We start from the raw sequence: 12,618 nt of genomic DNA on the forward strand, positions 1-12,618 counted from the left end.
CAAGAGTAATTGAGGATTTTCAAAATATATAACCAATTACTTCTGATAATTAAAATTAACTAAATCAAATGTAAGGCGGAATCAAGGAGTGTATCTATATTTAATTAATTTAATTTATTATTCTTTTATTTATAGTCTAATATTATTTCATGCATCTTTTATATATATAATTTGATGTATCAAGTATTAATTTCATACCTTAAATCCAAAAACATGTATCTCAGATAAATACGAAAATAGCCAGCTACATTATAATAACACAAATATATATATATATATATATATAGATACATGACAAAAGACAGATACATGTGACAACACTCGGATACATGACAGAATAATAGCGCCTAGATCCGACGAGAGAAGTGACGCGAAGTTTCTTGGTTGAGTATGTAACTAACACCATCGTCAATGTCGAATTTGATACTCATTGTCTCTGTGCGCGAGAGGTGTCACCTCTTGCGAGAAAAAATGATGCGTACGTGGGGGATTGGTTTAAGAGTGAGAAAATCAAAGGCTAAGAGTTTGACGTGTAGGTTGACAAGTTGTAGAACATCCATTTTAATGGAGTGTTTCTTTTCACGGACTACTGATCAAGGGAGGAGAAAGAGGAAGAGTTAGAGCTTTACATAACTCATATTTCCTGAGATAAAGATATTTGTTTTTAATTAAAATGTTAATTTTGGAGTTTAAATGTAAAGATAATTAATCAATCCTAATTTTAAGGGAGATGGGTATTTGATTGTATCTTTAATAATATATGGTATAAAATATTAAAAGTGGTAATATATGTAATTGTTTGAAAGTAGAGGTAAATTAGTATATATGGTAGTGACGTATGTCTAATAAAGTAGTTTATCCATAAAAGGCAAAAAAAGGCTTTCAAGATTCCAATTTGTGATTATTTTTTTTAAAAAAATTAAAACTTGACCCATAAGAATACATTTTGCACATAAAATCCATCATTTTAAATTTAGAAAAAAAATCAAACTTGTTGTAAAGAAATCGTATGTATGATGTAGGAGGATATATTAAAGAATAACTAGTTATTCCGATCAGCAAATATAAGAATATAATTAGTGTAATCCCGCAAGTAGGTTCCGAAAAGGATAATGTGTACATAGTCTTGCCCCTACCTTGAGAAAGTTGATTTATTTAATTAGTTAATCTTTATAATAATAAAAATGTATGTATTTTGAAAGTTTGCAATAACATGTGATCACAAATATTTTTTTATAAAAAAAATAAAGATATGTAATAATTTATTAATGCAGTGTCTTAGAATATTATATTATCTTATTTGTGAATTATAATTTGCTAATTTGATAAGATTGTTTAAGAGTTGATTTTTAAAAAATATTTTCATAAAATGTGAATTCTTTCATGGTTAGAAATCATATCCAAACGAGCATAATATTTTTATTTCACATTCGTCATCAATCCTAACCTTCTTCCACATTTTCTCAAAACAATTGTTAAAAGTTTGTTAATCTCTTGTTGTGAATCAATGTTGTAAAGACATAGTTAGGATTCTGCGGTGTTCTCCCCTAGGCGAGATATTTACAAATGGTTTGATGTAACACCAACAATAAACTTGATGTATTATTACAAGTGAAGTTCAAAGAGATGACATTTATCGAAATAAGTAAACTGTTTTTGCTTCACTTAAAAATACGCTCCTAGGTACATATAAAAGAAATACTCAAACTTGTTATACATTGGACAAAGAATAAAATACACAAGTTTTAAAAGTTTGTTTTTATATGTGAACAACGACCAAGAAGAAAAAAATTTGAGTCGAGAAATAAAAAAGAATAAAAGTCAAAACACATGTGACATGTAGTAAAATAGTAATACTATTAACTTGTAGGTCAACTAGTCACAATTCATCTTCCTACTACATATAAAAGCTACTCAGTTACACTAGAAAAAAAAGATATGATAGAACATATAATCTCACAAAAAATAAATAGCAGAGACCATTTTAAAGAAGAGTTACATTCCTGCTATGAGCTAATTCTACACTAATACTATTAATGAGGATCATTTTTTTTAATAAATAAATCTTTAAAATGGAACAACTGCTACCAGCTAGTGCCTTGAAATTGAGTCAAATATTTGCATCTTCCTTTATCACACCCTTAATTTCAGATTCTTTATTGTATGTTTCATTTTCAAAAGCTTTTCTTCATGATTCAACATTTCCTCTTTTGCTTCACCTAGCTCACATTTCCTTCATGCAAGACGAGATTAACTTTCTTTAGGAGGCTCCAAATATTTATCATCATTTGCTTCACACATATTCATCTTTTTATTTGGATCTTCTGAGATAATATAAGCAAATAGAAAGTTAGAATGTACATCTTGATTGTCATAGAAATTAAAATATATTGTTTATAACCATACCATTGTGTGCTTCAACAATAAAATCCATAAGAACAACAGCAACATCAATATGTGACAAGCAATTTTCTCGTAAAATGTATACCTAAAACAATAAAAACTATAATTAGGCCGAACAACAACAATAACATACCAAATGTAATTCCACAAATGGGGTAAGGGGAGGACGGTACATAAATTTACCCCTACCTTTTGAAGGTAAAGAGATGTAATGGAGTAGCAACAACAAATAATATGACATTGAAACAAAGGGAAAAATAGTAATGAAAATTAAAGAATAATATATAGACGAGTAATACTAATAACACTGATAATGAGAACTAGACAAGACTTTGTTGTATACTAACTTTCTACCTTAATCCTCGAACTTTGTGATGTCCTCGCAAGTTGTAGGTGTGTCAGGTCATGTCTAATTACCTCACCCTAATACTTCTTCTACTAAATTCTACCTCTCCTCAAATCCACCATAGTCGACCTCTCACACTTCCTTACTAACACATATATGCATCTTTCTCTTCACATGTCAGAACCATCTTAGTCTCACTTCTCTCATCTTCTCCACAACGGGGGTCATTCCTACTTTATCAGAAATATCTATGTTTCTAATATTATCTCTCTTGGTTGAGTGGAAATTCATTTATACTAATTACATTTAAGATAAATAAAGCGAAAGTAATTCTTGATTTAACAAAATGACTAAAATTTAAACATTTAAAAGGTGTTACCTTAAATTTGCAAGTCTCAATCAATTGGAAGACAACAACGTCATCTTCAACAAGATTGTGAGCAATGGAGAAACCTCTCCACCCCCCACTCAATCCGCTTTTGCCAATTAGGTACTTGGTGGAAAATTCATCTCCATCTTCATCCACCAAAACAACATTGGCATCATGTTTTGGCAAATGAGAAACGCAAAACTTTTTTGAAAAGCTCTGTTATATAAAAATATTTATAAGAAAGGCTAGATTAAATAGAAACAAAAACAATTTCAATATTGCCTAATTCTATTAAGAAGATATTTACTTACCAACCAAAATCCCCCAGTGACATGGGAAGGGAGCATACATTTGAGAAAATTTGGAAATTCAGAAGATAAAGTTGTTTGAAATATTTCGGCTCGCAATTGGGCTGATGAGCTTATATCAACGGAGTTGTCTGCCTGTACCTTCCTTCCAATGCTAGTAAAATCGAGAATAAAAATCATTTTTAAAGAGATAATAATACCAGGATATATTTACAGCCAATTGGTCATAAAAATCTTTTATCTTTCTTTTTTTCAAAAAAAATATATTTTGATTATTCATAGTCAAATTCAAACTCCAACTTTGAGTTGAGTTTTCAGGTTTGATTCAAAACTTGTATACACTTCATTTTGGATTGTAGGTTTGATTTTGACTTGATACAAAGTTTAAGAAAGTAAAAAAATACTTTTGAATGTTGTGGTCTAAAATCAAAATTAAAGAATTCACAAAAAAAAAAAAACACATTTTTAATGGACTAATAAAAGTAGGACAAATAAATGAACCAAAAAAATTATGACAAACAAATTAAAATGGAGAGAGTAACATTTTTTCAAATAAAATACATATCCAAACACAACTTCAATTTCAAAAAATATTTTTTCCACTCAACTTTAAATACAATTAAAAAATAATTCAAACATCATAAAATTCACGTCTTAACACCTATTTTTTTATTAATATAATTTATTTTTGCATTTTCTCCACTTACCACATTTGAACCTTCTTGTTATCTCCATTTTCCACCTGCATGTCAAGTATCTTAATTAGTTTTAAAGTACTTCCGTACAAGAGTACTAGTTTATCAAAACGATAACATACTCTGTATAACCCCATCAGTAGGGACTAGAGAGGATATAACATATGTAGATATCATTTTTATCTCGTGAGATAGAGGGGTTATTTTTGATGGAGCGTACAGAGACCTTATCTTAACGATGTAAAGATAGATCGAGGTCGTTTCCGATGGAGCATATGCAGACCTTATTTTTACCTCATAAAAATAAAGAGATTTTTCCTGATGAAGCACATACAAACCTTGTCTTTACCTCGTAGAGATAAAAAGATTATTTCTGATAGAGCATACACAGATCGTACTTTTACCTCATAAAAATAAAGTAATTATTTTTTATGGATCAAATGCAAACCTACCTTTACCTCTATAGAGGCCTTTTAGAACCGTCAACTATTTATCAAAGCACAGAGTAAAAAATGATTCTCACCTTGTCGGTTCTATTGGGAGGCAAAACCTTTTTCTTGAGCATTCCTTGATTGATTGACAACGTCTTTTTCTAGTTAAGCCATCAAATGAAAGAACAAAAAAACACGGGTCAATAATTATAAGCAAAATAATAGACAAAAGAATTAAAACAATTTATTTGAAACCATGAAATGAAAATTGTAGCAGAAGGAGATGGAGTACCTTAGAAGGAGAACGAGCTCGGCTTTTCATTTTAGAAGAAAAGAAAAAAAACTGAGGAAAAACAAAATAGAATTTTTTGGGGTATTTTTCAACAGAAAAGAACTTATGAAGTGGGGAAATGAGATGATACTGTATTTATAAGGAGAAATGAAGAAAGCCTTAAAGCCAAAAATGGGAATTAATTGAAAGAGTACTAGGTTTGGAATGATTTATTCCCTTTTCCCAAAGTTGTTCTTTTAAAGAAGGGAAAATGCATAAGTACCCCCCAGCCTATACCCGAAATCCCAGAGACACACCTAACCTTTACTAAGGTCCTATTACCCCCTCGAACTTATTTTATATGTAATATTTTACCCCTTTTTGGCCTACGTGGCACTGTCTTGTGGGCCCAGCGCATGTTGACATTTTTTTCGAGGATAGTGCCACGTAGGCCAAAAAGGGGTAGAATATTATGGATAAATTAAGTTCGGNTAAAGGTTAGGTGTGTCTCTGGGATTTCGGGCATAGGCTGGGGGGTACTTATGCATTTTCTCTTTAAAGAAAAATGTATGTATTATTATCAGTCAATTCAAGACCCATGTTTTAATATAAACACAAACAAATAGAAAGGGATAAAAAAATAGATATGAATTAGTTGCGGATTACAAACATATGGGGGACTTTTTTTATAAAGTAGAAATTTTGGGTGAGTTTTGAAATATTAAAATAGATCTACAGGTCATAGTTAGGGTCAAGTTTTAAAATATTAAAATACTCAAAGGTCATCTTTTAGGAATATTTAAATAGTCTCAACGGTCATATTTTGGGTCAAGATAAATCTGTAGCTATTTTAGAATATAAAGATTTGGGTTTTAAAATCTTTCGAGAAATAGACAAATTCTGTAAATAGATAAATATTTAAAAAAGGAAAAAAATGAAATTTGATTGATACACTGGTTAGCAACAATATAAATTTGACTATCCTATATTATTATTTGTACAGGATAAAATTTAAAATGTGCTATGCAAGGGCGGATTTACATTATAGTAAGGGGTGTCATGTGACACGGCTTCGTTGGAAAAAATTATTAAATACATATATATAATCAAAAAATTATTAATTACATATATATAATCAAAAAATTATTAAATACATATATATAAATAAAAGATAAAACCTAATAAAGTGACACTACTTGTCACAAGAGACGTTCCAACTTAGTTGGTCTGATGTCTAAATTGTGAACTTAAGGTCTTGTGTTCAATACTCCTTTACTTCATTTATTTATATTTTTTCACCTCGTATGAATTAACAAAATTTTGAACCAGCCAGTCATATTTTTTATACCTTAATTGTTTGGTGCCTAATATATTCATACTCAATTCATATTTTTTTAAAAGTGTTTAATGTTCCCTTCGTTCATCATTATATATTCAATATACTAAAAATAATTGTCCAACTGTACTTGTCTAGTTTGGATAATTAAGATATAAGTGACCGTTTTGTGTCTACTTTACCCTTGCAATTAAACAATATTTATTGACCGATCTTATAATTAATAAGGGTGATATAATAAAATACCCCTCTATTTATTATTTTTATAAGGGGTGTGTCAAGTCAAACATGAACCAGTAAAAATACGGAGGGAGATTAATTTTTAATGAGGTTTATTTGAATCTATTTCAAAAATGAAAATTCATCGAGCTAAGGGATATATACGTGGATTGTACTTTACTTGTATTGTATTCTATTTTTAATATGACCTAATAGTATATTTTTTTAATTAAAGTGTGACACCGTGTAACGACCTGTTTCCGTCGTTATAGAAAAGCCAATGGGGAAAGAATTGGGGCCAGAAAACTTTTGAGTAGTAACTTGGAATTTCCCAACCTAGTTCAGATTTGGACGAAATCAGAGTCGTTAAGGTGTAGGGAAATCTGGTAACAATCAGGTGACTTATTTATGATTTTGATTTCATGAGTGGTTAGATAAGTCGTAAAAGGAACTTGTATGACTTTACGGAATTGAATTCGGGTGAGTAGAACTCCCGAAATTGATCTTAGCGTGAATGATATTTTTTGAGTGTCGTTGGTTAAAGGTGTGTTGTGAAATGAGGGTCTTGAAATTATTAAAATAGCTCACTCGTTCCGTGCAAGCCGTTGGGGCGGGATTTCTGCCGCAAGGGCGGGGCCGCTATAGCGGGGTGAGGACCGTTGTGGCGGGTCCGACATGACTTAAGGTCGTAAATAAACCTCAAAATGTCTTTATTCTACACTTTTCAATTTTTAGAGGTAAGGAACGAACCCCTAGCAACTCTTGAAAATTTTTCACCATTCTTGAGACTAAAGGTAAGCTTTTCACTCCTCGAATTCGCTTTTCGATCCGTAGAACGTAAGAGAATGGGTAATTATCAATGGGGGAGGGTTTTGATCTGTGACTTTTGGTGGGAAAAAGCTTAGGTTATTGGGTTTGGTCTAGGGTTATTGGGTTTGTTATAATCCGGATAATTAGACCTTTGATTGTTGATCCTTGCGTTAATTGTATATTTTTAGACCACAAACAAGTGAGAAGAATCCGAAAAGAAAGATTCAAGTGCCTTAGGGCCAGGATTCAAGCTTGGATTCGAGGTAGGTGATGATTGTGATTTCATGTTGGTGTGATATATGTTTGTAATTGCTCATTATAATGCATGTATGTATGTGAATGTTGCATTATTGATCACCCTAATCGTAAATGAAGATAATTGAATAATTGTATACCATGAATCACCTCTTGTTATATGATTGTGAGAATATACATTGTGATTGTGGTTTGTTGAATGGTTCGGTTGCCACGTTCTGGCATAAACATGGGTTCAGTTCCCACATTCCAACATAAACATGGGATCGGTTGCCACGTTTCGTCATAAATATGGGGTCGATTGCCACGTTTCGACATAAACATTGGATTGGGTATCACGTTCCGGTATGCTAACAGTTTGGGTGTGGGTTCCATGAGAGGACCATTGAATTGGGTTCCGTGAGAGGACCAATGAATTGTGTTGTGTATCTACTTGTGATGATTACGTTGATATCTAATGATGATTGATATTAGAAGACTGTATGTTGCTCTAAATTGATAACCAATGTGTATTATTGAGAACGTGAGATAGTACATTGATCCTGAAAAGATGACTAATATTGTATATGTTCGGTATATGCATGTTTTATAATGTTGTGGTTACTTGCATGTGTTTCACTTATTTGGATAGCCGCGTGATCCTACCAGTACACTATGGTTGTGTATTAATACTGCACTTGCTTGTTCTTTGTTGAGTACATGACATCTTCAGGTGACTATTGATAGACCTCAGCTAAGTGACTATTGATCGTGGCCGAATTCAAGGGTGTGCCAGTTCTTTCAGGCTGCCATGGATCTCTCTTGTTTAAGTCCACTCTTTTCGGACTCAGACTATTTGTGTTAAGGTGTTTGTTTAGTTTCGGGGTCGTACCCCTTGTTCTTAGACTTGTCGTTAGTAGAGTTTTGGTACAATGACTTTCAGGTTCTAAGGTTCTAAGGGTTAAGACTTCCGCATTAGTTTGGCTAAGTTATTTGTTTAAACCTTTGGAGTTTATGATAACTCTATATAATTTTTGCATTTAAATCTGCTTCTGTATCTTTAAATGTCTTAGTTTTCTTAAATTTTGTTTGTTTGGATTGTAGTAATGGTTCTCCCACCGGAGGCTTTGTGTGGGTGCCAATCACAACGGTTTGGGTCGTGATACACCGCTTATAAAAATTTCTGTGTACGCCACTGATACTATAGTTATGTAGGTATTAGTAATATATACATTATTTATGAGGAAATTTATGTTACAACGATATTAGATATTTTAAATTTTATCTTGTATAGATAGGAATATATAATGGTCAACTTTACATTGTTGTTGAACTGTAATATCAGGTGAGTTTCATTATATTCTTTTTAAAATATTTGTCTGTTTATAGAATTTATTTATTTTTCGAAAAATTTTAAAAGTCAAATCTTAAAATTCCAAAATAGCTTCAATACTTTATTTTGACCCAAAATATGAACGTTAAGACTGTGGTTGTTTTCAAATCTATAAACCAAATTAATAAAATATGAGTTTTTCAACCTTGAGTTTTTTGGATTTTTTTGATAAAATATTCATACAAATATATAATTAACTCATGCTTCAAATAGTTTTTAGTTCTACCAAAATATAACTATATAAGATGCTTCTTAAGAAAATAGAGTAACACAAAATATGAGGTGAGTTATGACACTAAAATATTCAACAAAAAATAATAATAAAATCGCATAAAATAAATATTACAAATTAATAAGTCATAATGAAGATGATCATAATTTAAAAGTATTAAATCATGCTAAAATAAGTCTAATAAGTATTAATTACATGACTAAATATTAAAGAAACATTAAAATTAAGTTATGCATTTTTAATTATCTAAATCAATGTAAACTAAGAATAGATAGTCAACATTATTGGAGAAAATGCCCAAAATAGTCCCTCATCTTTGGGTTAAGACTCAAAATCATCCTTGAGTTTTCACATGGAGCACTAATAGTCCCTCAGGTTTGCAATATTGGTGCACTTTTGGTCCTCCCCTAAACTTTTGCATATTTTTTAACATTAATTTTGTCCACAATTTTATGTAAGGAATGCTCAATCGTCTTTTTATATATTTAGTTGAAATAATAATTTTATGTGAGAGGAGGTGAGAAGAAGAACACTTTGTTCTGTTCAAAAGAAATATTATTGCAGCTAAGCTAGGAATATTTTAACATATGACATTGTAAGAAAAGAAAAAATTGTACTATGACACTTGAAATCGTCGTGATGAACCTCTCGAATTTACCTGCAATACGATTTCTACTAAACAAAATAAGGTATTTTTCTTCTCACATTCTCTCACGTGGAGTTATTATTTCTACTAAATATATAAAATGACGATTGAACACTCCATACATAAATTATGGATGAAATCAATGTTAAAAAATAGGCAAAATTTTGGAGAAGGACCAAAAGTGCACAAATATTGCAAACATGAGGGACTATTAATGCTCCATATGAAACTCAAGGATGATTTTGAGTCTTAATCCAAAGATGAAGGACTATTTTGGTCTTTTCTCACATTATTCATTCTTAGTGTTGAATTGATTTTCTTTTGTTAGCATTAGTGTTGATTTGATTTTCTTATTTGAGTTTTATTATAATTACTAATATCTATGAACTATAACTTTTATTGGACCATTCAAATCACTAAGTCTCAAACTTGAAATAACATGTTAAAAGATAAAAAAAAAATATGAAAAAAAATTAGAAATATTTATAAATTATATAAAAGTAAATACTTTTATTTATCAAATAAATTTTAAAAATTATATATATAATGTCGAATTGGTTTAATCTCGGTTTGACTTTTTTTTTTTTGGTTAAAATCAACTCAAATATAGTCACATTTTTTTTTCAATATCAAACCAAGTCAAACAAAATTACTAGTCGAATTATTTTTTCCGATGTGACTCAATTTGCGATTTGATTTAATTTTCGATTCAATTTGGTTCACCCCTAGTTGAGACTATTTAAGCATTTCAAAACTTCCCCAAAATACCACCATTGAGACTATTTTAATATTTCAAAAATTTCTCATAATTAATTTTTATATTACTAATACTTGTATAACTATGATCAACTAAAAATGACCCCTTAAGAGTATAAATTATATTTCATGTTTGCGATCATAAAAATGAAATGGTAAATGAATAGCAAGTTTTTCGGAACAAGCCTAGCAAAAAAGAAATAGCTAGTCATTTTAGACTATGAGTCGTTTAATAGTGTATAAGAATAATGTGAAATAGAGTATATTATTAATGCTTGTATTAGCAATGCATGTTTTAGCTATGCTTCCATTAATTATACATAGATTATTTTTATGCATTGTTTGGTTTGATGCATTAAAAATAGCATGCATTGCATAAAAAAAATTATTTACAAAGATACTCTCCACTATTATGATGGAAAAGATGTACAAAAAAATTTGAGGGACAATTGAGTCTTTAATTGAGCCAATGCATTATACTAAAAAGGGACGGAGGGAGTACCTAGAAACAGGGGCGGACCCACGTTAGGCGTAGGGTGTCAACTGACACCCTTTCGGCGGAATTTTTTACTATATATTAATACTCGGTATAACGGTTTATCTAAAACAAAATGACACTATTTGACAGTAATATTTTGATGGCGTGTTGGTTAATTGTCCGTTTTAAGTGTTTTGGGGTTGCGGGTTCAATCCTCTATCAAAGGTTTTTTTTGCAAAATATTTTACTCATATTTAAAAAAGAGCAACTTTCATATATAGCAAACACAAAATTCATATTTGTATGCTATAACAAAGTTTGCATAATTGCGCTCCATAGCAAACATAAATATGTATATTTCGCTATACATATACAAAAGAAAACAATTGTATAATTTGTTAAAATATACATATACAAAAAGATCAATTGTATAAAGTGAGAGAGGCGAGTGAGCGAACGAGATCTGGGAGAGTGGCGAGCGAGATCTGGGAGAGGGGAGAAAGGGGAACGAAAATATATGTATATATACAATTTTCTCTCGCTTTATACAAACACAAACGCACTTTATACACTTGCGTTTGTATAAAAAACGAGAGAGGCGAGGGAGAGAACGAGAGTGGCGAGCGAGATTCACCAGGAGAGAGGTGAAATAGCAATAGTTTACTATGAGGTACAATTAAATCAAACTATATTTATAGCATTTAATTTGAATTAATAGTTTGCTATTATATACAATTTTCCCTTTAAAAAATGTGGTTAAGTAGTCTTGAACCCAAGACCTCGTTTAGCTTAAAAATAATTTAAACCAATGAGTCAACGATATAATTTATTATAAATACGATAGTTATATTTTTAACTTGCTTTGCATAAATATCAACCCCGCTTACTGAAGATTCTGCGTACGCCACTACTTAAATATCCATGGTATTAGTAATACACACCTTAATACACTATAGAGTGTATAACTAATACATAGGTTAGAAGAGAGTACCAAACAAGGTACTAACAATACACAAGGCTAATGCATGCATTATTTTTCCGAATATATTCTACCAAACGATTAACTGATTAGATAACGATGAGAAGAATCATTTAGGAGTGTTCTAATCTAGGTAGCATAAAGGCCAATTTAGGAAGAAAATTAGATGTTTTGAATTTTATCTTGTGTAGGAATACATAATTGTCAAATTTGCGTTGTTGCTGAGTGTGCTATAAGTCAAGTTTCATTATTTTTAAAAAAATATGTCTACTTATAAATCTATCTATTTTCCAAAAGATTTTAAAATCTCAAGAACGACTTCAGATTTCATTTTGACCCAAAATATGACGTTCAGAGTTGAGACTATTCAAAACTCGCCCCAAAGTTTTGTACTTAGAAAAAAGTTTCCTATCTATTTAATGATCACAACTAATTCATATGTACGTTTTCCCTCTCTTTTTATTGATTTGTGTTTGGTTAAAATTAGTGTATTGAATTAATTGATAATGAATGATATCTCTTTATATATACATGATTAACAAGTATGTTTGTTTGGTACGATTGAATATTCTTAATAATTTTTCGAATTAAGGGTCGTTTGGTAGCTAGTTAGAATTAAACATGTATTAGTAATACAAAGATTAATCATAAGTGAATATTATATATTATTTTATGCATGTATTAGTTACAAAAAATTTAACCATATCTAAT

At 30.4% G+C, this 12,618-nt stretch overlaps 1 protein-coding gene across 1 annotated transcript; it reads right to left on the reverse strand.

Moving 5' to 3' along the window:
- Positions 1 to 2,250: 2,250 nt before the first annotated feature.
- On the reverse strand, positions 2,251 to 4,875 carry LOC125849841 (B3 domain-containing protein At5g42700-like). Its single transcript, XM_049529812.1, has 7 exons — positions 4,846 to 4,875; positions 4,646 to 4,714; positions 4,135 to 4,169; positions 3,431 to 3,581; positions 3,129 to 3,335; positions 2,407 to 2,488; positions 2,251 to 2,324 (listed from the first exon to the last, which is right to left on the reverse strand). The coding sequence occupies exons 1-7, from the start codon at positions 4,873 to 4,875 to the stop codon at positions 2,251 to 2,253; spliced, it is 648 nt and encodes a 215-aa protein (XP_049385769.1).
- Between the last annotated feature and the right edge of the window lie 7,743 nt (positions 4,876 to 12,618).

The sequence above is a fragment of the Solanum stenotomum genome, chromosome 1 (assembly GCF_019186545.1).
Source record: "Solanum stenotomum isolate F172 chromosome 1, ASM1918654v1, whole genome shotgun sequence".
Taxonomy (NCBI): Eukaryota; Viridiplantae; Streptophyta; class Magnoliopsida; order Solanales; family Solanaceae; genus Solanum; species Solanum stenotomum.